The following is a 27,970-nucleotide window of genomic DNA, read 5'->3' as shown; positions in this document are numbered from 1 at the left end:
TGCTGGTGGACTAACCGGAGAGAATTACAGCAGGAGCAAACGCTTGCCTCGGGGAGGGAGAAAAAGAGCCAGAGCGTCCACAGCGGAGAATAAACAGAAGGGCAACCATGGCAACCCTGCACGGAAAGTCTTCTTCGCTGCTTTTGTGGCAGACTACAGTGCCACTTACAGGCCTGGCATATGTACTACAGCGTATCCAGCGCTTTCGAGCGGTCTCTCATTCCCCTGAAAGGTGGAGAGTTGCCCATATAGGCGGAGCACCCCTTTTCTGACGTCAGAACCAGTGTTAATTTCATCAACGAAAACTATGACGAAAAATGTTCGTCAACGACCTTTTTTACATGACTAAGACGAGACGATGACGAGCTAAAAATAGATTCTTGATAACGAAAATTTGACGAAATGTATATTTAGTTTTCGTTGACGAGACGAGACGGGACTACGGTGTTAATGGTGGACTATCGGACATTCAAAATGCAGGGTATTCCCCCCCAAGTGTCCGTCTTGTCTGTCAAAATGCATCTTACATTTCTAACTTGCAATATCATTATTTCCGCTCTCTTCACTCCAGAAGAGCGATCTCCCTCTCTCTCTGTGTGCGGGGGCGGGGCCTAACAGACACGCTGCAGCGGCAGAGATCTGCCGGGGACGGAGTGTTCAGAGAGTATAGAGACACTCTACAAGACTCGATGTGGACAAAGCTCGTTTGCCATGTTTTCGCGTTAGCGCGTTGACACGAGTAGAGTAGTCTGTCCAAACAGCCGGCCAAAAGGCATCATATTCAGTCGGAGAAATGCACAATTTTCGACTTCCTTAACTCGTAGCTCTGTTGCCCCAATTACGAGTAACGTTATCACATCAGGTGTGCAGAGGTGGGAGAAGTACTCAGATCTTGTAGCTAAGTAAAAAAATACCATAGTGTAGGAAGAGTTCCTCAAGTCAAAGTATGATCATCAAAATATATTTAAAGTAGCAACAGTAAAAGTAGTCATTGTGCAGATTGGTCCATTTCAGAATAATATGATATGTTTTATAATGATTGATCATTAAAGTGTTCTCAAAGCTGGTAAAGGTGCAGCTAGTTTGAAGGACTTTGTATACTGCAGGGTAGCTTGTGAATTTACTAATGTCTGAGTTAGCACTTGATTATATTTCACATCATTCATCCACATCTGTAAAGTAACTAAAGGTATTAAATACATGTAGTGGAGTAGAAGTACACCATTTAACTATGAACTGTAGTGGAGTAGAAGTACACAGTAGCAAAACATTTAAATACTCCAGTAAAGTACAAGTACCTCAACATTTTACTCAAGTACAGTACAATATTTTAACATAATTATATATATTTCATTTATTTCACATTTAAATAAAGCAATTAATTTCGGTTAACAATTTGTTAGTTTTTTCCTTTAAAAAATAACAAAAAGTAAATACAAGAATACCGTTAAAGTACCGGATCGATAAGCAGTATTGATAAGACTAGTAGTACCGTAGAAAACCTTAACGATACCCATCCCTAGATATTACACAAGTAAAGTGTTAAGAGAGTGAAATGTTGCTTTACGAATTTCAACACTTGATGCTGTCACCTTGATTCCAATGTCAGAAACCTGTATTTGCCTAACTGAATTGGTTTAAAGAGAGAAAACATTTTGACTAAAAGTTGACTAAAATGTAATTTTTCATCGACTAAAAGTAGACTAAAACGTTTTGAGTTTTCGTCGACTAAAACTAGACTAAAACTATGAAGGATAGAAATGACTAAAATGTGACTAAAACTAATAACCATTTTCGTCTAAAGACTAAGACTAAGACTAAATCAAAAACAGCTGCCAAAATTAACACTGGTCAGAACAATTCAAATCTGTATCAGCTCCATTGCAGCCCCGTTTTTTAGAGTTTTGGGTATGGAGGAAAATAGAGAGGGTTGTGTTTTCTGACACTTGGTGAGTTCCCTGGAACACCGGGGACACATATTCATGTATAAAAGACGTACAAAAGTGCATTTTGCATGATAGGTCCCCTTTAAAAAGGCAAAAATTATTTTTGACTTTATACATACTTTAATATTATTATAATGTCCTTTTTTTTTTTTTACTTAAAACTCAATTTAAACAGGACATACTAAGCTAATTTTCCGGTTCATATATTTGCACTTTTGTCCTCCAGTGACATGTTTCCATGCTTTAATGTTCAAAAAGCTCTTTATTTTTCTCATACTGTCTGTGCTGCAGCACCTCTTTTCACCCTCTGTCTGAAACCAGAGCCCAGTCTGCTCTGATTGGTTAGCTGGCTGGCTCTGATGTGATTGGTCAACTGCTTAGATATGTGTTGGGAATGTTCGCCCCTTCAAGTACAATATGTTGGAGTGCTAGCTGATAAAAGCTTGAGTGTTACGTAGTGACGTCACCATGAGTAGTATGTTGGAGAGAAACTCCCTCTGGAGGGAACACAGGGATTTTAGCCTTTGCAGACCAATTACATGCACAAGAACCCTTTATAACGTGTAGACATATTTTGAATGTTTTTGATGGCCAGTCTATGAATCAGTTAAATATGCAGAACTGAGGACAGTTCACTTCTGTGCGTTCTGCTACAATCTTTTGCATAATACCTGCAATGTGCCATATAAACACTTTCTTGCAATCTTCTGTGAAATAATCACTGTTCTGTGAAAAACATACATTTTTATAATATCTCAACATTTTTATATGTTCACTAAGCTTAGAAATGCTGCTACTTACTTACCAGGGTGACTGAGGATTATTTAATAACAGCAGAATGTACAAACTGCTTCTACTGCTTCCCATTCAACACAGTATCATACATTTAGACAAAATATCATAAACAAAGAAAAAGGAACAGAGATTTTTGGCACTCAGAAATGTCCCGGATGGGAGCAAAGCTGACTCTGATCTGTATCAGTTTTAAATTCACTTCACCGTTTATTAAGGAAAACGACATCTTGGGAAATTAAAAAGGTGAAACTGATGTCAGATCAGTGCCTTAGGGAACCAGCAGAGAAATGGCTCTGACGCAACACCAAATTAAATGCATCCATCTTTCCCTCCACTCCGAGGAGCCAACAGGAAATGTGTTTGCTGTCGTCTCTTTAAAATAAACGTCCTCTCTTATTCTACTGTGTACAATTCTGCATCACTGATTTAGTAAAAGCATGCAGGTTTTGTCAGAAGGAAGGGGTTTGTTTGAAATACTGAAGCTGGAAGAAGATCCCAAATGATTCAACACAAAGCTGTAAATCCTAATCAGCCCAGCTGAGGAGATCCTTTATCATTTAACAGTTTCTGCACAGAACAAAACATGCTTGCGATTTCTAGTTCACTTGAATGCACACTAGATGTAGACACAATTCAAATGATCATTAATGTACACATATTTAAAAGACACTGTCTATAACTCCATCGTACTTGTCTAAAAATATTCCTCCTTATTCCCTGGAAACTTTCTTAGAATAAAACTACTACTTTGATAGAGGGAAAGTCATAAAAAGGGCGTCTGTTAGCACTGCCTGCTCTGTTAGCACTGCCTGCTCTGGATGCATTTTTGAGGTTTTGGTAACGTGGCCAGTTCTCTGTTGGTGTCTCTTGATCACCTGTTAAAGCCTCTATGATCCACTAGGGGGCGGTATGCCCCCACTGCTTCCATATGACCTGTGGAGCAGACACCACCAAAGCACAGGTGACAGCAGGCATGATGAGGACACATTTTTGTTATGGGTGTTAGTACACAGAAAAACATTTCAATGACAGCATTTCTCTTAGCTTACAAAGAAAAACTAGTTTAACGATAGAAAACACACCTATATGTATATCATCATAAGAAGTCATACAGTCCATAATAAACTTACAAAGAGGAATATTTGTTTCCTGTTTCTGACCTGTTCTCTGAGTGCGCTCCTCTGTCCCGTGACTGTTGTTGTTCTGCACTCTCATTGGTGGAACCACCATGGTCCTGACGCCGCGGGGGCTCCTGCCTTGCACTGCAGGGGAAGGCAGTGGTGCGACCATGGCAGCCAACGATGGGCGGTTGTTGTGGTTACTGTTGTCTAGGTAACGGTAGGGACTGTTGCCACGTGGGGATGTCAAGGTGTCTGATGTGGGGGAGCCCTCCACCGTGTCGCAGCCGCTCTCATGGCCGTCATCCTCGGACATGCTGAACACAGAGAAGTCATGTTAACGAGACTGGAAATAAAGAGTGTGTTTGTGTTTGGAGAACAATATGAGGACACACTACCTGTTGGGTCTCTTGCAGGGGGAGATGGAGGGGCTGGACTGCAGGGAGTTGGAGGCGAAGGAGCTGGTGCTGAGGCTGCTGTCGGGGCTGCTGAGGGAACACACTCTCTCCATAGACACACTGGTGTTTCTGCATGCCTCGCACACACACTCCTCTTTGCACCTACGGAGAACAACACATTGTTATTTAGGCTCAGTAAAGTACAATTAATATAAACAAACTCTGAATCAGAGGCTGATTCAGCTACTGAGATCTATAGATATTATAACTTTTGACGAGGGCTGTAAAATGATTTTTTTCTTCCTTTGAAGCCTTTTTTTTAGTTTCTCCGAATTAATTTTTGGATGTCTGCCGTCATATTTTATGAGACCAACCCAAAAGAAATACTGAATGTGAATAAAGCGATTTAGATTAATTTTTTTATTAAATCATTTTGAATGAATAGACTTGTCATCTTTATTAACTTAAATACATGTAGGCAGTAGGGAAATCGCCTAAAGGCATAAAATATGATGAAATAATTGCACCCTTGGGCCTATATCAAAATTGTGCCAAAACAGAAAAGGCAATACTTTAAAATAAAAACATTTCACATTCAAGCATTTTCCCCCCTCTTTTTTTGCAAAAGCTTTGTCACAAACTAGCCTCGTGCAGCCTGATAAATGTGAATGTTCAACCTGATCTAGGAAAAATCAACCATAAAAGATTGTTTCTATTGTAGCAATATGATTGTAGTTTATGGTGCACTTAGAGCGCTGCTAGATTGTCCTAGCAATACAGGTATGTGCTTCCCTTTTTGTACAACAAGCAGAAGTGTGATTTATTTTCACGTCTGAACTTTAACGCTCTCCAGTCATCGGAAATGTTTGGATCACACATGTTGGAAGATTAAGATCACTGGTGAAATGGTTGATTTTGTTCATCCCATGTCCATTGCATGTAATGTTACTCACCCCCTCAGACGGCACCTCCGAGGCTCTTCGTCCTCCTCTTCCTCCCCGTCAGTCAGGTCACTGCGGATGCTGATCACACTGGCAGCAGGGCTCGGTGTGTCCCCCATCAGAACGGCCACGTGGCGCTGCTGTTGATTGGACCGGTCCTGCTGGCTGTTCCCATTCGGCGCCGCCTCTTTGAAGCAGCTCACTTCCTCCTCTGCACCATTTTCCTCTGCGTTAGGGACTACGGGTTGCACCGGCGGCAGCTCCCTCTGAGGCTGCTCTCTAGGGGCCACTGCATGTCCAACAACACTGGCCATCTTGGGGGTCCGACATACTGATGTATGGATGTTTCTGGGGTGGGACAGGTTCCTTTAAAACAGAACAGTTGATGTATTAGACATCCATAAAACATTAAAGCAGATTCATTTCCACAAGGAGCAAATCTCACCTGTTGTGACTATGTCTGTTCCTCTTATTGGCTTGCTGCGGCCACACAACGTGAGCTATGCCAATGTTGATTGGCTGATGGGCAGAGAGTGCTTGCATCTGATTGGTCAGGAGAGGCTGTTGCATCACTGAAGTGTAATGGCTGCTGTGGGGGAAAAAAATGTTATGTTAAAAAAAATGTACCAAAAAAGTGCAAGAGGAAGATAACGCAGCCCTATACTTCGGCTAAAAATAAGCAACAGTAATAGAACATATACTGTGCTTTGATGAAAGCAAATAGAACCGTCTCAATTTATAACAAGTATTCGAAATGAAATAAAAACACAGCTTTTTATGAAATGTCTCTCCTGGTTAAGCATTAGAGTTGTGCATCTTCACTGTTCTCACGATTCCATTACGATTATCCCGTCAACGATTCGGTCAGAAATCAATAACATAAATGTCTTGACATTAAATTATAAGCCAAAATAAATCAAGGCCTAGCCTCCCTATATCTGTGTGAAATTGTTCCATCCTCAAAAACAAAAAACGAATGCTTCTGCAGTCTAGCTGCAGCTTCTCCGGTCTTCTGTTAAAAAAAGGACACTGAAGGTCCTGAATGTGGCATCACAAACATACTTGAGTCTGAACACAGCAGACAACAGGAGTATTTAAAACGGCAGATAAAAACAAAAATAGTGCATGTGGGTGCACACTTACATTCTCTGTCTTACTGTTACATTAATCCCATGAATGTATGAGATTAGCTTTATCATATCTTGATCAGAGATCAACATTTGTTTAAGTGAGTAATAAAGTTTCTATCGGGTCACTATCAGCCTGTCATTCATTATTTTCAGGGAGGGGGCGGGGTTTGGAGGAACAGAGAGGAGACGGTGATCGCGGAAGCTTTCCTCCTGCCTTCACAAACTTTACACAAGTATTTATCAACTGAAAATGGCAAGAGGACATTCATACTCTGCAATCCAAGACTTGATTAAATCCACCAAAAAGCTGACATGACGATAACGCGAGTATTACAAAAAAACAAAACATAAATCCATGTGTGTCTCTGAGCCGCAGCGACACAGACTGATTCAGAGCGGGTCATTCTGCTGTTGGTTCTCGACTGGTGTTGCTGTGCCGCTGTCACTTCTGTTCCTTGATCTCTGCGTCACCGACCGATTTGATATTCATGTGACAGAAAATAAACCGTTATTGTCCAGCCGCGGCCGGAAAATCAAGAAGCAACGTTATGCCACTATAATTGATTAAGTTCTGTCACTGCATCGATGCAGAATCGTCCACGTCTGCATCGCGATGCATCGTAGAAATGATTAATTTCAACACCCCTATTAAGCATATTGAAAGAATGTTGTTTGTGCCATTTGTTTTCCGTTTACATCACATTTAAGAATGTTACATGTGCTTTTTCAGTGTTGTTTTGCCTTCAAACTGCAACAGTGATGGTTTGTTTACACCGAACGCAAAGAGAGTGTCCCCCCCCCCCCCCCCCCGCTGTGATTAGCAATAAAGTCAGTACAATGATGATGATCGCCCAACTCGCGTGACACTGTCTCGCAGAGCCAATCAGCAGCGAGAGTGACGCTGTCATCACCGACGTAGTGATGTTGTTGAACTAGGAAACAAAGCATTGGTCTTTGGGTCTGGGCAACGGCACACAGAGCTCACAGTTCCCCATGTATGAACAGAAAGTGTGATTGTTCAAAAATATATGTGTACAAACCACAGATTGTCTATGATGGCATTGCAAATAAAGTTGCTACTTTATTAATGTCTATATGACGTTATTTTGAGTGTAAAACTTGCACAATAACGGGCGGAATCTTTGCTTCTCAACCGGTGTTACTATGGTAACATGAAGTGTCAAGTGGAACGTTTACCAACGGTAATTTCTTGTATTTCTTTTAGACATTTAAAAGAACTGACACACACCGTGTTTAGTCAATAATATAAGTAGTTTGTCTCGCAAATTCTAAATTACAACAAAAAGCCAATTGTAACTTGTTTTTTTAGTGCATGCATACAAACTGAATTCAACCCAAAATGTTGATGCGTGGAAGTTTTACAACCTGGAATTTCCCATATTTCAAGTTTGTCTGACTCAGAACGGGATGACTCACCCCCAGTCGCTGATTCTCTGTGGGCCGGCTGCGGTGTCGTTGGTTAGGGAAGACTGGGGAGGAGGTGGAGGGGGGTGAGAGGGCGGAGGTCCCACTGTAGTCATCTGCTGCCAGGCTGCTGGGATGAGCAGCTGCTGACCCCGGCTAGACCAAGCCTGCTCCAGGGAGAAGAGGAGAATCAGAGACCTTACATACCATCTGTTGATCCCATGATCTGTTTAAACTCCCCCACAGCAAGGCCTGATGTCAGAGGTCACATGTTAAATCCATGTTTAGGCCGATGTCTTACCTGAGCAATTACACCAGGTCTCACTGGTAAGGGCTGTATGGGAGGGGCCTGGGTAACCATGGGAACAGAGTAACCTGCCGGTTGGTTGAGGTTACCTTGTAAAAAGAAAATAAACAAGAAGAAGCATAAAACAAACAAAAAAGGCTGTGCATAACAATTAAGAACACTTTAAATGCAATCTTTAAGATAACAAACCTTAAATGACTAAAAATACATGTTTTATGTTATCATTGTAATGAGTGTGCAGTGTGCATACCTTGCATGGGGGGAGGACAAAGAAGGAGGGCAGGTGGGAAGGAGTCTGTGCAAGCAAACTGACCATTCCCATTCGTTAGAGCTATCCCAGGATGCAACACTGAGGGAGCCGACTGGTTCATAGGCTGCATTAGAAAAGAGTGGCAGATGGTGAGTAAAATATAACGTAGAAAGGGAAAATATGAACAAAGATGTATACAGGGAAAGAAGGTAAGCTATCATTCTTGAGTAGCAGAACAACTAAGAACATTTCTAAGATGATATGTTGTCACACTTTTGACCTTAAAGAGGGTGATATTAGGTCATCGGTGAATGGGCAAGATCTAGGCAAAATTCAATACAGGAAGTAAAACATGCCCAAGTCTAACTAGAGAGAAAAGGTTCTAGTAGCTAACACACACAGAGTATTTGTGTCCATCTGCAGAATCTCACCTGAGTGTGCACTGGTATGTTGCTGTAGCCTAGAGGGAGGCCAGAGGAGGCAGCTGTGGCAACAGGGGGTCTTGAAAAATGAATGGTGTTTTGATTCAGAACATCAAAAACTGAGTTGTTGGGCCGAGCGTGGCACATGTCCATGATGCGGAAAGATGACTGCACGCTGGAGAGAATGAGAGAAGGCAAATTACATAAATAGAAATCAAACTTCAGCCAACATTGCAGGGAAAAAAATACAAAGCAGACAAGAGCATGTAGGAAAGACAACACATGTTGTGTCAATGTCAAATTGCAGCCTTACTGGTTGCTGTGTGGGTAGTCCAGCAGGTGAGTCATGGTGAGGAAGGGGTGATTGAGGACGCTGGCGGGAACAGTCCTGTCCTCAGCGTTGATCAGCAGCATGCTCTTCAGCAGGGACACAAACTCCCTCCTGTCAGCCTTCTCTGCCTGCATGTCCCCGGTGTCAGGACTCAGCACCAAGTTCACCTGAGGGGAGGAGAAACACACTTCATGTGAGAAACATGCAGGGCAACAGGTGTCACAATTATTGGAGTTGTGCAGGAATGAGTTTTATCAATTCCAGTTTCGTAGTCTAGAAGTCAATGGTTTTTAAACACATTAGTCAACCCAAAATAGGTCAGAAAGCTATGTGTTATAAAATGGTGCGTGTTAACAACTGACTAAATAATCGTAGCTTTCGGTGGTGATGTGCAGCCACGCAAACTAACATAGCCTAATGTTAGCTTTTTACTTGCATGTATGCTTCAAAAACTGAAAAGTGTACCCTGCCTTATGTTTTGTGTAGGGTGATTTGAATTTGGACTCACGTGTGCGATGTCTTCCAGACAGCTGAAGATGTACTTTCTGGCCTCTTTGGATTTAAGTCCTGTCTCTTTCTCATGCTCTTCTGTTGTCTGGAGGAGGAATTCAAATGATTTGATTCAGAAACAGTTTAAAAATACAAGTACAATCATAACATACAATGGAGATATGTAAAATAAGCTGATAAACTTTGATTAGGGGCTGAGACAACATTTAAAATATATAATACTAACACATCTAGAACTGGAGAGAGTTCATGTATTATAGAGAAACATACAAATCTAAATTAAACGTGTAAATGTGTGTGGTCAGAGAGTGTCAGGCAGTTGGGTTTTTGCTGGGAAGTGCTTGGAAAGATAAACATTAGGCTCAAATGTATTATACATGTATTTAGAGTGAGCTCAGCAGGTAGTCTAAACACGATTTCACATTTCCTGGAGCTTTCCTCAGGGCCTGCTGGCTCGGTCTTGTTTTGAAAAGCTTATGGATCCATTTCCTGTACTGCCACTTTATATTTTATGTCCCTTGCTGCATGGACTTTCCCGTGAATTTCTAATGAATATCCTTAGCTTTTTTTAATGTGCATTCTCACATATGCGTATAACCTGCATGTTCTGTCTGTTTGTGTTTGTGCTTGTTGTGTGCAAGTACTTTGAGTCTCCAGGAGGCGTAGGGAGAGTTGGACTCTTTGGAGAAGAAGCGAGAGGTCTTCGTCCCCTTGTTGAGCAGATGCTCGGCAGGCAGGCCCTGAGTCTGAGAGATGTATCGGATCTGAAGAAAGTGGGAAAATAAAAATTGAAAGTCAACACATGAGTAATAGATTTGAGGGTCGGAATGTTCATGCTGCAGGGATGTTATATGAATGTTAAAGTAGTTATCAAGACATTAAAAAAACTAAACGGAAATTAAATCTCATAGAAAAGTAATTACACAGAACAATATGTTACAACCTTTGGGCTTCAGAAAATATATTCTCCCATAGACTCCCAAGAACCAGTGGGAAAACGACAGCACATTCTAACTTGCAAAAACAAAACTGCTGTTTTCCAATCTGTTTTTCTACCAAATGCTAGCTTTGCTTTGCCTAAGAGCAGTTCTGGTCTGCAATGAGACAGAGGGCCACAGCTCCCTCCTAACAAAACCAGGAGCCACAGCTACTTCTTTACACACCAAGGTAAGGTACAGAACAGGCCCCTGAGACTGATAAATAACCTCAGACCAGCTGTCATGGCTTTTAATAAAATGTCCATGAGATGACACAAAGCAAGTCTTTTATCACCCAACAGTTGAAAAGATCTATGTTACGTTGCATCACCTAATTATATTTATTTTTTGATCTAGGCAGGAATCATAAAAGAATAAACAATCAACATTCACTTAATCTATTCAAAAATCGACAAAAAGCGCTATCGGTATATCTGGGCATTAACAATAATAGCTCTTGATTGAAAGGCCATGGGTATGTTAAACCCAGGTTAATATAAAACACTAATTATTAGGCGAGTATCATCGTGGATCTCATTTAGGGGGACTCTTAATTTTAAACAACTCATACCATGAAAGTGATAAAGAAAACAACCATGATTATTGTGAGGAGGGAGAAGAATAATCAAAGCCGGAAGTAAATAACATGACCTGGCAGATGATTAAAAGAAAATTGTTGCAACAATAGTTCAAACTCTTCCTCTGCCACTTGGATTTTGTCCAAGAGCTGCTCTCTAAGTTGTTTGTTATGTAATATGGCATGTTAACATTGCTGCACTTCAACCTTTACAGCGCTGCCAGGCTGTGGCACTTCACAGGCCACAGTTTATGCCACACACAGAAAAGGGAGTCAGGTTATTGACATTTGGAAAGGATCCTCCAGAGACCCACCCATTCATTTTTGTCCTCTGTGGTGCAAATTGGTTTTTGGTCCATTACTTTGAGGTTATACATGCCGCAGCATTATTCCAATTGTACTTCACAGAGGACATCCTGGGCTTTTCAAACATATGACATATGTGGGGGTGTGGCTTTGAAAAAGATCATTTCATTGTATTTCAAAATGGCCTCCATCAACACAAGCACTATTTATAGAAAGATAAATGGTAAGTTTGTAATTTTGTAATTAGCAGTGTTGTGAGTTCAATATTTTTAATTAATTATAGTAAGGTAACATCTTAGGAGTTAGTGTAGTGAGTTTTAAGAGCAGTGTAATCATTATTTGGCCTAAAACAAAATGTTTTTAAGAATGTCTTCAGAGGAGGACAAGGGGATTTGCTTACTTTTTATTTCCCTCATTGTACACAACACAAATGGAGGCAGCTCACTAACCGAGGCAGAGAGAATTCTGAACAGAATCCTTGAGGGAGACTCAGACATAGACCTGTCAGATGATGAGGATCCACAGGCAGTGATTGAGGAAGAGGATGAGGTTGACAACTCAGAGGAGGAGGCATTGACTTAGGAAGAGCAGGAGACAGTTACAGAAAAAAGACCCGTCGTCCACTGTGGGCCAAAACTAACACGTTCTGTAGGGTTCATGGCAGACGGATGCAGTGGGAAAACATACATCAAGTGCCGATTGTGGCCAAAAGAATGATAACAGTATACACAAATGTCTTTCTGTGTCTGTATTTAAGAGAGCTGTCATAGTTTGAATACACTAAATGGCTGAAGACTTCTACATAAGTTTACTTTACTATGACATTCATTTAATATGTACCATTGTTTTTCGCTTGTGATGTGTCGTCTATTATATCAAGGCCATTTCAAACCAATGTTTAGACTGATAAAAATGTATGTTTTGGGAACATTTAGGAGCCATTAGGGAACCTTTATTTGTTTAGTTTTTAATTGGAATGTTTCCTTATAATAAATACATTCTACTGAGCCAGAAGGCAAAGCTCTCAGTCTACCGGTCCATCTTCTTTCGACCCTCACCTATGGTCATGAAGGATGGGTCATAAACAGAAGAACGAGATGGCAAAAATAAGCGGCAGAATTGGGCTTTCTTCAGACCCCCCTGATTCTAGTAAAAATATATTGTAGAAGATTTTTGTCTAATGTGTGGTCTCCTATTCTAAAGCTTCAGCTAGCTTATCTAGATGTCCCATTTCATATATTTCCATTATGTCTTATGACAGAACTTGATCAAACCTACACTCAAAGTACTCCTCTTCAATTTCCCTATGTAAACTTGTGACGGATAGGTGATATACTTAACTACGATGTCAGTCGACATTAGGGTTATGCTGTATGTGCAAGATGTGCTTTCTAATGCTTTTGTTCATCATTTGTGATATCAGTACTGTAAATAAAAAATCTTAGCGGTGCACAGGGCCTCCCTCCTGCTGACAGCGCTGTCAGTCGAACACTCAAGTTCAAATAATCCGCAATGTAGTTTTGTCCTAGCTTCATTTTCAAAAGTAGTTCAGCCGGCTTCATTAACAGTCAGCAGCGGTGCATCGGAGCAGCCAACAGACACAAACCACGCCGCTTTTCTTCGTGCTGTTCGGCCCTGTGTTTCCATCACCCTTCTCTACTTACATCAACATTAGTTTTGTGGTAAGGTCATTTTGGGACATGACTTTAAGTTTATAGCCTGCCATGCTGTTATCCTGCATTGGAAGATGAGGCAGCCAACAATATATATTAAATAGTGAGACGACTACAGGGTTGTTTAGGGTCAGTGAACATCTCCCTCACAATTGTTTTGTTTCTCACTGGACACAGATAAATTACATGTTTTGATTGTGCTTTCCAAACATGTGCACTGAAGTTTAACTACGTGACCTTTTCAATACTAAGTTTGATTGCCTTACTGAATTTGAAGGGGCCCAATTATGCTTATTTTGAGGTTCATTTTTGTATTTTGTGCCTCTACTGTGACATGTTTACATACTTTAATGTTCAAAAACATCTTTATTTTTCTCATACTGCCTGTACTTCAGCACCTCTTTTCACCCTCTGTCTGAAACCAGAGCCCAGTCTGCTCTGATTGGTTAGCTGGTCGGTTCCCAGGAAATATTTTAGTTTGCCCCCCTTGTCTTGATATCCTTTTCAAAATTCCATGGAAATTCAGTGATCCGCTTTACAGCCGGTGTGTGTGTGTGTATGAGAGCACGCGCACATGTCTACGGCCCAGAACAAACACACTGACCGGCCAGAACCTGCTGATGGTGCACCGATCACTCGTGTGTGTTTGTGTGTGTGTGAACTTGTCTACCATCAGGCTTATGCTTATAAATACATTTTGCTGTGTAGAGTGGAACTGCAGTGAGCCTTGGCATAGCACAGCATACTTTTGGGGGCTCAATATTCACCGGGGGGGATGTGTGTGTGTGTGTGTGTGTGTGTGTGTGTGTGTGTGTGTGTGTGTGTGTGTGTGTGTGTGTGTGTACGTGTGTGTGCGCGTGTGCGTGCGCGCGCAGTGATACAACAGAGCTGTCAGTGCTCAGTGAAGCCTTATCAGCCACTATCTCTAATACCCCTTTTCCACTGAGTTCCAGTTGGGGCTAGTTTGGTTCGCAGTTGGTCCAAGTGTTTGGTACAAACACTTAAGAACTTGTTTCCACCTACCAGAGCCCGAGAAAAGCCACGTCGTGATGTCACTGTTTACATCGCAGTGTGAATATCTCTCTGGAGCTGTGCACGTTATTATTAAACTTACACAGTTAGATTGATTTACAAGAACGACTTCCCCAACTTTGTACTCCACAGTGACGTGGTTAATAGGTTCAGCCGCAGCTGGTGCTCCACTGGTGTATAGTCCTAGAGTCTCCTTAAGGCAGCTGCTACTAAAAAGTGTTATCTACTATATAGCTGTCTTGCCAGTAACGCCCCGATGCATATTAACCCCAAGAGTTAGAGGTCCGCTGCAACCCTCATCTCTTTAAATCCAGGCTGATATTTTTGCTGCTGCTTTTAAATAAATCTATTCATATTTTACACTACACTGTCATTTTTGTTCAATTGTATTCTATATCATAGTCTATTTTAGCTTATTTTATTTTTATATTATTCTGATCGTTTTTTTATGACAGTTTTTAATCACGTTATGATGTGATCCTGCTGCACTTTATGTAAATGCTTTTTATGTTATACTTTTTTGTAAAGCACTTTGAATTGCCTTGTGTTGAAAGATGCTATATAAATAAACTTGCCTTGCTTATTTAATTTTTGTCGACAATGTTTGGTAACATAATACCACAAGTAAAGGATTGTATAATGTGAAGTTTCTTCTGTATTATATGGATGATGAAAAAACCCTCCAAAAACCGATACATGTATATCCGACAGTGGCTCAGTCAGTAGGGGCTTGGACTGTGAGCCGTAGGGTCGCCAGTTCAAGTCCCCGACCAGACCTAAATATGGAGTGTGGACTGCTACTTGGAGAGGTCCCAGTTCACCTCCTGCCCTGCCGTGGTGCCCTTGAGCAAGGCACCGGACACCACCCCACCCCCCTCACTCCCATTGCTCCCCGGGCGCTGTACAATAGCTGCCCACTGCTCCTAGTACTAGACTCCTGGTACTAGGATGTGTGACCATTAAAGAGGGTTTCATCTGATTCTATCCCTTTAATAAACCTTGTTAACCTGTTAAGTCCCATAGCCATACCCATTTTTCACAAAACTGTGTCTCAGGGCTTCATAACATTAAACAACCTATTAATGAGTCAGAAACTCAGCTAACTGACGATATGAACCATTTCTACCGAAACAAAACACAACTCTAACACCAAGCGTCTGAATTAGCACTAACGCACTTGGCACATAACTCACGGTAGAAATATTTTATACTTCATCGGATCTGCAAAAACAAGATATCATATGAAAGCTGATTCCACAGATTCCAATGGTATAAGGATCATCACTCCACGACCAAAACCCGCGGCAGCGAAGGCGAAACCAGACAACACACAACTTAGCTTTACGGGGCCAAAACGGCAAATATGTCTTACCTTTGCGGGTTTCTGATTAAAAGTTGTGTTCAATGGCATTAAAACGCATAAAAACGCTGCTGAAGGTTAATCCAATGTCTCTGTGTCACTTTGAAATGATTACTGATAATCCATCATAACATTTGTCAAAAACTGAGTTTTCATATAGAATGTATGAGAGCTACAACGCAGCTTCCGGCTTTGGGCATTCTGGCTGCGCATCACTCATTCACCAATGGGTAGGCCTGTCGCGATAATCGATAAATTGACTTATCGTACGATAAATAAAAATGGACTCGATAACTTTTCTGAGCTCGATGAATTGCCGTTTACATAAGGATGTGACCAGCATTTTGGCCAGGAGCGCTGTGGCTGCCAGGCGCGCTGTGAGGGCGGGGCTGACACACAGCCAGGTCAGGACACTCCGCGTGCACTTGCAGCAGCCAAATTAATAATATAGCGACAAGCGGGAGACAACGTGTGACTTACTCGCGGGGAATTTAAAGTGAAATGGAATTGGTTACTAGGGTTGGGAACCGAAACTCGGTTACAGATGAGAACCGATAAGAAAATGCCGGGTACCGGGTACCCATACAAAATACACAATTTCGGTTCTGCTTAACGGTTCCTAAACGCGGTAGACCCTGTATTCCACCGGGTCCGTCTGCGCCGCGGTGACCCGGTGGAATACAGCCAGGGTAAGGGCGGACTGGCCATCTGTGTGTTCTGGAGAATCACAGAACGGCCGGCTCCGCCCTTAATTTTTTTAAACGGCATCATGTAAGTTGCGGTGACAGAGGTCCACAGTTGCCCCGCAGCGAGGCTCCCCCCGCCCTCCCGTAGACAGTTCACGAGCTCAGTCACTTCATAACACCAAAGATGGATTGCGGTAAACGCTCTAAAGTGATGCTCCACTACACTAAAAAAGAAAAAGACAAGGCACAGTGTAATGCCTGTTAATAGCTTGCCACAGGCATAGCTCAGTTAAAATAAAGCACAGCTATTGTGCAATACATTTGTATTGCATGTATATTTTTTATTTGTAAAAATGTCAGTTAAAGCTTAAAAGAATAAAGATATTTTTGTTATCTAAACGTTTGACCTCTTTCTTTTACAATTTTGGAATCCAAACGGGGAATCGATAAGAACCGGACCGATAAGCAGAACCGGAATCGGAATCGATACATTTCAAACGATACCCATCCCTATTGGTTACAAAACCTAACTACACATCTCGATTCTCCGGTGTGGCAGTATTTTGGATTCAAGCCAAATCAACGAGGCGAACCTACGGCCTTGAATGAGCCGGGCGGTGTGTCGCATTTGTTTAAAAAAGGTAGCGACAAAAGCAGGCAATACCACGCATTTTAAACTACACCTGTAGTAATCAGCAGCGAACCGCTTCAACACGTGTATTTCGGTGTATGCACGGCATTCATTTTGTTATTATACAGTATTGTTGTTTTATAGTTATTTGTTAATGTAACCCAATTTGTGTTCTTTGAAATTGAAAAGGATATCGCATTGTGTTTGTTACTTTCGTTGCAGTTGTATATGTCTGAAGTGTAATTTGGCTTGGCTTCCTATTTATGGACATGCTTTTATTTTGAAGGAGAGTTAGCGCTGTTGACAGGAAGTTGTTGTTGACGGAGATTAACGGAGAAAAGTAATATCTACATATAAAGACGGAGAAAGTAAACAATAACGTTTATGGTTAAGTGTTAGCACCCCCCGAAGAGGCACAAGCTCTTACGTTGATATTGGAGATTTCAATCAATTCAATTTGGAAAAAAAAAGAAAAAACAAACAAAACGAATATCCGAATAACGAAATTGAAACCCGAATAGTACTCCAACGAACGAATATTCGGGTACAGCCCTAGTGTGTATGTGGAGATTCCCCTTCGATTATATTGGCTCTAACGGTTAAAAAGAGATGTCAATCACCAAAATCGACCAATGGGTTTCAGAGAAACGGCAAAAACGCCCATTTTCACCCAAATCACCTCAGAGGTGGAGTTATTTTTGCTAAACCTCTCTAAAAAGGTCAAATGTCACTTGTTTTACATCAATCTTGATACAGGGTACTTATATGTTGTACTTTGGATTACTAAAGCTTTTAGTCTACCTTACCATCATCCAAGGGTAGTTTTCACTATAAGTAAAAAAGAATTTTTGGACGGACACTATAATTTACATTTTTTTACTATGTTCAATCTGAATATACTTTAAAATAAAAACATCTATATTGATTCTGACTTTTCTACATCCAACTCACAGGTTTATCATTGCTTTGAGAACAAATATTATTAATTTACCCCTTTTAGAAGTGAAGTTATAGTCATTTGTTCTGGGAATGTCATTTTCGAGCCGGAGACCTGGAAAACAGGCTCAGGGCTTAAGAGGTTAAACAAGAACGTTTCTTGCTGGCATTTACCATGGAAGTAAAGCCAACTTCAAACAATTGGTTTCAAGAGAACATTGTAGATGTCAATAAGATTTTAAATGAAATGTTCTCCTAACTCAGTGTTTCTCAAAGTGGGGGGCGCGAGAGACCAGGAGGAAAAATGGTTTTATATATATATAATAAAAAAAAAAAAAAGATTTTAAAATCATAATTTGAAAACTTATTGATTCGAAAATAATATGATACAGTACAGTACAAGTACGTCTGGGTCTCTGTGTTTCATTCAAGCTCGGCTCCGTGTGTGTGTGTGGAACGTGCCATTTTGTGTGCGTGCGCGCGCGCGAGAGAGAGAGCGCACCGGTACCGGAGATCGTTGTTGTTAGCTTCTGGTGCTAGCGAGCTAGTGGCTGGGTCTCAAACGTTTCGGTCATGATTAATGTAAACAATTATTTCCGAGGCACACGTTTATATGATCATTATAGTTGTAAAAAAATAAGAGAATAAATGAAAAACAGGTATGAAATACTATATGACAGTAAAAAAAGAATAAAGTTTAAAAGGGGAGTGATTTGTAAAATATCCATAAAGAAATAATAAATCTGTTTACAGTTCTGTTTCAAATGGGTGTTGAGATGTATCCATAGATCTCCACTGTAGCGACCGGTACATCAATGGGAAACCCTAAATGTTTGAGCTCCCTCTACGAAACGTCAAGCTACCCCACAGCACCCCCAAAAGAAATCTGGCGCCGCCACTGAGCCTGCAACCCCGTTTTGAAGAAATGTGCAGTGCCAAACAGGCTCATTGCAGCCACTAATGCTGCGATAAGACACACTGTTTTGCCAAATATCAGCATTTTCTTTCTTTTCATTTTTTTGCACAGATTGCAAAGTGGCAAAGTATTATAACTTATTGTTCTAGCAAAGGGATTGCACAATTGTATTATGTATTTATTTTTTGACCACACAGACTTATGGAGCATTGTTTTATTATCACTGTTCTAGCAAAGGAATGCACACGTTCATATTGATGTATTTTAATAAATGTTAACTTACGTGACTATTTGTGTTGGGGGGGCCCGACTTTTTTTTTTCTCCAAAGGGGGGGGCTGACAGAAAAAGTTTGAGAACCACTGTCCTAACTTAATAAAGGTCAAGAAATGACAATATTAGGGAGAATAATAGTTTTATTTTTCTCCTGCACTGTGAACATGATGGGCTTAATCCTAGTCTTCACAGAGTTGCGTACAGTCAAACAGGATAATCCTGTAGTGGTCTGTGAATGTGGTGTGGTCCTTTTCCCATGCTCCCTCACCCTCACAGGGGAACTTCATCTAATGTCCCAGTCGTGTAGTTCAGACTGTACAACACTGTGGGAATATCATAACACATGGCCAAGAACAATTTCCTGATTCACTCAGCTCAGCTCAGCATTAGCAGGATTTCATGCTGGATTTGTCGGCCTTCGCTCATACAGCCAGAGAGAAATCAGGGAGCAACAACAAACACGGGTTTAAGTGGATAATGAACGTACTGTTGAGTTTTGGCAACTGGAAAAGCAGAGGCTGAAGAATTGTAAATGTTATATGTGTTCTGTAATCTCTGAAAAGGGATATTTCTGTTTATTTGGTCCTTTTTAATCCCTCTTTCTCAGAGGGATATCTTTTTATCTCTCCTCGAGTCCAGTGTGCAATTCAGTAGCTAGTGCGTGCGTGCGTGGTGTGAAGAACGTTACCTGGTCGTACTCCAGCGCTCCAGGGTAGAGGGGCCAGCCCAGAAAGAGCTCGGCAATCACACAGCCCAGTGACCACATGTCAATGGCCTCGCAAAATGGCAGGCCCAAAATAATCTCTGGAGCCCTGCAGAGAGAAAAGAGAGGCGGAGAAGGTTACTCTTTTGGAGATGGTCACAATGTTAAAAAAAAACCTTGTAAGTCACTGTCACAGCCTGGTGGGACAACATGTCTATGTTATCACAAGAGGGTCGGGGCTAGGGTCTCTGCAGCTGATGTTCTGCAGGAAAATGTTCCTGGAAAACCAAAAGATATTAGAGTGCAAACCCTGTAAACCACATACAATCAATAGTAGGGGCACTTGTGGATCCAAAACAACTACTAGTGTGAAAATATGTAATATACAGTATGACATGCTGGGCTGGTTTTTCATATCCTCTCTTGCTCCATCCATAATTTAAATGCTTGGCTATTGATGGTGCTTTTTATAGTATATATATATATAATCATTAGGTCATGGTTAAGGTATTGCCTTTTTCTCATTTTAAAAAGGGTCTCTGCTTTACTTATTTTTTGGCTTGCTTAGATTGTATTTTCTTGGCTTTTTACTATTGTTAAATGTACTTGAATATAATCCTGAAGCTTTTAATGTTTTGTAAGGCACATTGAGCTGCCTTGTGTTGAGATGTGCTATATAAATAAACATGCCTTGCCTATTAAGTTAGATTTATTTTAAAAGGAAACAAAGAGCAGTTGAGGTACTGCAAAGCATGGCACATAACTGTCCCCATGCAAATAAATACGGTCTCTTTAACAACAGGATATAGAGGGCTCATTAATTGAACATTAAACCCACATGACGTGCATGCATCGATAATGCAACAAATAACTAAATCCGTTTCGCCAATGGACTTTGCCACTTACGCAAATCAAATGGGACTGGTAATCTTGCAGCGGTAGTGTTAGAGGTGTATAAAAACAATGGGCTATTAGGCCCGGTCACAGCAGCAGGGCAACAGGGCTGCAAATAGTAACCATTGCTGTGACGACCGCAGGGAAATGGTCTGTTGCCAGGCAACGACCAAACGCAGGACCATAATGTAACAGTATTACAGGGTGATAAATGGGCCACTGCTCGTCGTTGCGTATGTGTGTCACTGTGACGTGTGTGCGTTTCTATGTGCGAATGTATGTATGTGTGCAAACACACCAGTGCAGATGTCCATCACAGTAACAGCGCAGGCTTTCTAAACGAGGAAATTACACACTGCCATTTCCTATTGCTCCTTTCAAGAGTAAGAGGTCCAGTTATGCAATACCAAACACAGCTTTGGATTAGACTGCATCAAATATTTACAGAACAATCTTGCCAAGCAGTGACTAAGGCCCCGTCCACACGGAGACGATATCAGTTGAATCCGCTAACGTTCTCTATCGTATAGACGGTTCGTCCACACGAGGCCGACACGGAAACGGGGATTCGGGATACCCTTTGATTACGGCTCCCAAAGAGGGTAGGTCTGAGGACGAAACGCTTGTGGCTCCACGTGTACGCCCTATACGATCATTCCCTGAAAACGATGACGCCATAGCCCCGCCTCTCCTGCTCACCCCCCGCGTCATTGCTGATGCGTTTTGCCAACAACAACAAAAACAATGGCGGATCACAGGGTTGCGTTCGTGCTCCAGATGCTACCGACCATGATACAGATTTTAGAGCAACATTTACAGCTCCTCTACCATAACCATCAGCAGCAACAATAATAATATATAATAATAATAATAATAATAGTCATCGGTCTTATTCGCTGCTTTTGGTTTATTTTGTGGCGGAAGTACAGCGCCACTTACAGGCCCGGCATATGTACTACAGCGTCTCCAGCGGTCTTGTGTGGACGGACACGTTTCTTGAGCCGATTCTGTGTGTTTGATATTGAATTCGGTTGCTTTCCGCCCCCGTTTCGTCTCTGTGTGGACGGGGCCTAAGAAAGTGATTGTTGTGTTCTTATTTTGAAAAACCCCACAGTAGTTTTAAATGGTACGATAAAAAGATGACTACAAAAAATTGTGTTTGGACTCAAAGGAAAATAAAATAATTCATCAGATGAATTCAGGCTCAATTGTTTCTTTTTTTCTAGTGTGTTATATAGGTTTTTGTGCGTGTAAATGCCTGCAACGCGTTGGTTGGACTTTGTTTACATTTAATGACATCACTATGTAACAGTCGCAGCAGATTGGGCTCTGGTTTAAGACACAGGGTGAAATGAGGTGCTGCAGCACAGGCAGTAGGAAAAAAACCTTTCTGAACATTGAAGCATGTAAACACCTCACAGTAGAGGCACAGGATACAAATATCAACCTGAAAAGTAGCATTTAACAAGCAGAGGAAACATAGATTCATTAGAATTATATTAAGCCTGTAGGGAAGTTAGCATAATAGTGTAAACAAACTACATACTGGCTGAACAAATACCACTTATTTCAAAATTAGGAAAACTTACAGACAGAAGATTAACAAGCCAAATCAGTTGATTGCTCAAGTTTACAAAAAAAAAATTGAAATCAAATAAACTGTGAGGAAGAGGAAAAATATGGTTTAAATTGCACTTTTGTCTTACATCCATTGGTTGTTTTATGTTTGAGGTCAACAAGAAAGCAGATGTAGTTTTACAGCAAGATTTGACCATTTATTTTGAATAACTTTACAAGTTTACAATAACAAACCTAAAAAAATGATAGTGTGTGTTGTTGTTTCTGGCTATAGGGCCAGGCATAAAAGCTGCAGCAATAGCCCCAGCCTTCCAGAGCTGTAACAGCTCATCAGCTAACAAACACAGGCCGTAACACACCCACAAACACACACCCCCTGTCAGGCGTTTGGCAGACAGACCAGGTTCCAGAACTAACCGTTCACACTAGAGAGCAGCAATTACAACAAGAACAAACACTGCACACTGTATGGCAACACACCCCTGCTGTGTACAGAGAACTGAGATAACTAGGATCAAACACACCTCAGGCACGAATATATCCGAGTGTGTCCAACATGAGGAGATGGGACTCATTACAGGACGTGGGAACCCAGTACTTTAACACCTGCGAATCCATGATAATGATATGCAAAACACTTCACACATTACTGAGGCGTGGGACGTGTTGGACGGCTGATCAAGTTACATGAGTGTGACCATGCATGTGCAGGAGACTAGGGAAATACCAACAGAAAGCAATGACAAATAAGGGAGCGCAGTAAAAAGTGTTAAGTTGCCGCAGTTTATGAACAAACACGTATGTACCGTGACATGTACCGTGTATAGCATTTATATTTATATTGCATGAGCTTGTGTATGTGTGCTCCCTCCCCTCGCTTTTTTTCTTTTCGGGGAAAGTTTAGCCGTCATGAAACCAAGGTTTTGTGCTGTTCACAAATATTAAAGTGAATACTCAAAGTATTCCATGTTGTTTTTAGATGGGTGAAAACTAATGTTTGTTGTCCACTGCTGACTTCTTTCTGCGGATTGATATGACTGCACACAGTCTCTTGATCTTCCATAGGAATGGGCTGTTCTTCTTAGCAGCGGTGTGTTAATGAGTATTAACAACCTCTAAAATGTCCAAATTGACCAATCAGAATTGAGAATTCAACTAATCCGTTTAATAATAATTGATATCCAATATAATGCCAATATCACAACATTTACAAATAACAATTTCTCTCTTAATCACATTCACAATTACTTTGAATGTAATATCAGATTCTAAATACACGTAATATAGGTCGTTTTAAGCTATAGTAGCTAATATTAGAAATTATAGATCAAATGTTTTTTATGGTGTTATGCATCTTATACATATTTACATTTACTCATTTGATTGATTACATTATTTGGTCACAATTTCTGTTTCCATTCCTTCAGCTCAAGACGGATTGTTTACCATTGTTACTGTATGGCCTTAAAAATGTGCTTAACATAAGCTTAATGTTCCAAACAACAATTATCTATGAAATTAAAAAAATTGCATTTTTGAGCAGAGCCAACTGCAACTACCGACAGTCAAACCTCTGAGGAACTTAACCAATAACCGCGTTCACACCGGAGTACTTTCACCCGTACTTTTCCCCTTTAGTTCCGTTAGTGCCAGTGCCCGTTGCGTTCACACCAAAAAAGTTCACTTGGTTCAGGGCACTTTTAGCCCCATGTTTAGTGCCTGCTAGAGAGGTGGTACTCTCCTGGGGGAAAAAAGTGCCCCAGTTCTGATTGGCTGGGCGAATTGCAAACCACGCCCCGTAAAACTCTGAAATGTTTTTTGAAGCCGACATTGTATTTGCTGGCATTAGCATTATTAGCATTAGCATTAGCCCCGCGCACCAACGGAGAGAGAATAACTTATGGCAACACAACAAAAAACATGGGAGCGGTGGAGTGATGAGGAGGTGTCGGCGTTCTGGCGATTTACTCAGAAGGCTTCAGTAGAAGCTGCTGGGAGTCCCAGCAGCTTCTACTGAAGCCTTCCGGCCGGGGACTCCGGGTGGCAGTATATGCCGTGAAGTTGTTTGCGGCCTGCCAGTAAACCCAAAGCAGAAGAAGAAGAAGAAGCGACGTCAGCGGCTTCATTTGCGTAATCTTCCCTCAGGGAAGTACTCCGGTGTGAACGCGATCTGTACTCAGGGGCACTGAGTGCCCCACACTGAGTGCCGGGCACCGAGTACTGCAAAGTACGCGGTGTGAACGCGGCTAATGTGTTTTTACAGGGTACAATGCCAAAGTTAGAAAGGCAAACGCTTAAAAGTACGTTGCACCGTCATGCGGAGCGGTCCGGATGTGTTTTTTTTCTGTCCTCCCGGGGCGTCATATCACATAGACCGGGAGTTTTTTTTAGGAGCGGAATGTTTCCGGTCAAATCACTAGAGTAGCTGCAGTTAGCTCTGAAGGCCGCGCAGCTTTGGCGGTGGAATCCAGGTGGATACCCTTCTCAGCTGAAGCCACAAACGGAACAAATTCTGTGGGAAACACTGTCGACAGGCTAATTATACTTCTATAAATGCATAGGTTTTAGTTACCCGTCTAAGAAAATACATGAAAAAACGATCTGTGAGATGGTTGGTCTTTAATGTAATGTTAACTCGCACTCTGTACTGTAAATTATTCGTGCCAGTTGGAACATTTCTATTTTTAGGGGCAAATGTGGTGCAATACTTGCACTGTAGAGCCCTGTGCTCTTGATTTCATTTTGGTCTTTGAACCATTGGTTCAAATAATACTTGAAAAATGCGTCACAAGACAAGGAAGCAACAAATAAATTCATCAATTAATTCATAAATAGCATTGAAGCAACAAGACAATAGTTAATAGCACTATGATTGTAAGGAAACCTCAGTTTTATTCAACAATAAATATTATGCTCCTAAATCCTGGGCTCAAACAAAGTACATTTGGCAATTTATATTTCAAAAAACAGACCTAGAACAAAATGTTTTTACTATGTCACCAAGATAGAATTCAGGAGCAAATGCATTTTTTTTGAAAATGAAATGCTTTTTAAAAAAGGAAAGAAGAAGGGATCGAAGGGGGTTGGATAACAGTGTTTGTTTCTGGACAACATCAGTTTCCCTTTTCTGTATTACTGTGGTTTATACCACAGTAGCAATACCGTTTTTTTTAGAGACGGTAACAAGACTATAATTAAGCTGACTGGGTAGGAAAGGCAGTGGTATTTTAGATAAGCAAGGACAATACTATTGACACATACTGCAAATATTATTATAATTGATGAAATGCAGGTAAAGAACAAGGAATCTAGCAACATGTTAATACAAATACACCACTTGTGTTTTATTCATATTGAATGTCAGGGCTGTATGAAAAACATTGTCCTCGTGTAAAGAAAATTGTGAAACAAAAATATGCTGAAAAACCATGGATCACTAAGGGAATAGAAAATGCTTGTAAAAAGAAAAATGAATTATATAAAGACTTGTTAAAGAATAGAACAGTAGAGGCTGAACAAAAATACAAGACATACAAAAACAAATTAACAAAGATAATACGATGTAGCAAAATGGATCATTACAACAAATTATTGGAAGATAACAAAAATAATATTAAAAACACATGGAATGTATTAAATACCATTATTAAAAAAGGAAATGGAAAAGCACAGCACCCAAACAGTTTTCTGTCAAAAGACAATACAGTCATTTATGACATGACCTCAGTTGCTGAACAGTTTAATGAGTATTTTGTTAATGTTGGTCCTTGTCTAGCTGGGGAAATTCCAAATACTGGTAGTAGTGAAGGTGTAGAAAGTAAAGATATAAATGTGAAGGAAACTATATTCTTAAGAGGGACTGATGAAAATGAAATTATTGACACAGTTAAAAAACTAAAGAGTAAAAGGTCTACAGACTGTCATGATATTGACATGTATACAGTTAAAAACATTATTGAATGTATAGCCAAACCACTAACTCACATCTGTAATCAGTCAATACAAACCGGTGTATTTCGAAATAAAATGAAAACTGCTAAAGTCATACCGATACATAAATCTGGAGATAAACATGTACTGTCAAATTATAGACCAATTTCATTGCTCCCACAGTTTTCTAAAATACTGGAAAAAATCTACTATGTAAGACTAAATGACTTCTTCACCAAACATAACATACTCTATGAACAACAATATGGTTTCAGAGCAAACAGAACCACATCATTTGCAGTTATAGAATGTATGGAACACATTACTAAGGCAATAGAAAAGAAAGAATATGCAATAGGGATATTTCTGGACCTTAAAAAAGCATTTGACACGGTTGACCATGAACTATTATTAAAAAAACTACAGAGATATGGAATTAGAGGTGTTGCACTATCATGGCTATCCAGCTACCTACATAACAGGAATCAGTACGTTGAAATACAAAGTCATACATCACAACTACTACAGGTTACATGCGGGGTGCCTCAAGGCTCTGTCTTGGGGCCATTATTATTTATTCTGTATATTAACAACATATGTGAAGTATCAAAAACTGTTAAAACCATTCTTTTTGCAGATGACACAAGTCTACTCTGCTGTGGGGACAATCTAGAACAGCTATTGGTCACAATGGAAAAGGAACTGAGCAGGATGAAGATCTGGTTTGACCAAAATAAATTAACATTGAACGCAAGCAAAACCAAACTCATAATATTTGGGAATCGGTCGACCAATACAGAGAAGAAACTCACTATAAATGGCGTCCAACTAGAAAGAGTAACGGAAATAAAATTCCTTGGAATAATCATAGACAATAAATTAAGTTGGAAACCACATATAAGCTATATCAAAGCCAAAATATCCAAATCAATAGCAATTCTAAATAAAGCCAAATACCTAGTTAATCAAGCTTCCTTGTTTATGCTGTACTGCTCCTTCATACTTCCATACATGATGTATTGTGTGGAAGTTTGGGGGAACACATACAAAACAAATACACATCCTATCTTCATCCTGCAAAAAAGAGCAATACGAGTTATACACAAAACTTCGTACAGAGAACCAACAAATAAATTATTTATCAAACTAAAAACACTAAAACTACAAGACCTGGTTGACTATAAAACCATTCAAATTATGTACAAGGCCGCAAATCATCATTTGCCTCATGGTGTCCGGGGACTTTTTACACGGAGAGAGGGCATGCACATGTTGAGAGGAAACTGCATTTTCAAAAAACCACCCGTACGTACAAATGCCAAACTTCATTGCATCTCATCAAAAGGTGTTAGTCTGTGGAATAAATGTAGTGATGCACTGAAAAATTGTACAACTTTATATAAAATGAAAGTATTATTCAAGAGCCAAACCATTAGTGGTTATGAACAGTACCTGTAAAAATTCCTTTTGTTATTTCCTGTAATTGTAAAAGTAATTACTTCCTGATTGTTTTTGTAAAAAAGTATCAAGACAAACATGTCGCTGATGACGATGACCTAATTACTTCATTTATACTGCAAGGAAAATGTACGCTAGAAGGGGTAGGACCAGAAAAGTTTTTTAAGCTTCTTCTTGCCCCTGTTGAACACGACAGAGACTAATTTAAGATTTATTGTTGTTTCTTTTTATTTCTTTTTTTGCATTATCATTATTATTTATTTTATTGTACTTTGGTATAATTATTATTATTATGAGTGAGAAGGAAGAAAAGGAAGAAGCAATATATATTATTATTAGTATTGATGTATGTTTTGTTTCTGACATGTTCAATAAATTGACATAAAAAAAAAAAAAAAAAATATATATACTAGCAGCCGGTATGGGATCCACTCGGAAAAACAACATTAATCCACAAATACAGCTA

General features: G+C 40.3%; 1 protein-coding gene across 1 annotated transcript in view; it reads right to left on the bottom strand.

The window, feature by feature from the left end:
• Positions 1-27,970, bottom strand: part of LOC117491820 (homeodomain-interacting protein kinase 3-like) — a 54,700-nt gene that overhangs the window by 12,214 nt on the left and 14,516 nt on the right. The window contains 12 exon segments of the mRNA XM_034141918.1: positions 3,902-4,176; positions 4,258-4,419; positions 5,211-5,564; positions 5,644-5,787; positions 7,766-7,920; positions 8,055-8,149; positions 8,311-8,434; positions 8,742-8,907; positions 9,046-9,230; positions 9,572-9,658; positions 10,218-10,337; positions 19,630-19,753. Of these exon segments, the coding sequence (XP_033997809.1) occupies positions 3,902-4,176; positions 4,258-4,419; positions 5,211-5,564; positions 5,644-5,787; positions 7,766-7,920; positions 8,055-8,149; positions 8,311-8,434; positions 8,742-8,907; positions 9,046-9,230; positions 9,572-9,658; positions 10,218-10,337; positions 19,630-19,753 (1,991 nt within the window).

Source organism: Trematomus bernacchii, unplaced genomic scaffold (assembly GCF_902827165.1).
Source record: "Trematomus bernacchii unplaced genomic scaffold, fTreBer1.1, whole genome shotgun sequence".
NCBI classification, from domain to species: Eukaryota; Metazoa; Chordata; class Actinopteri; order Perciformes; family Nototheniidae; genus Trematomus; species Trematomus bernacchii.
This window is presented reverse-complemented; position numbering and strand designations above follow the sequence as displayed.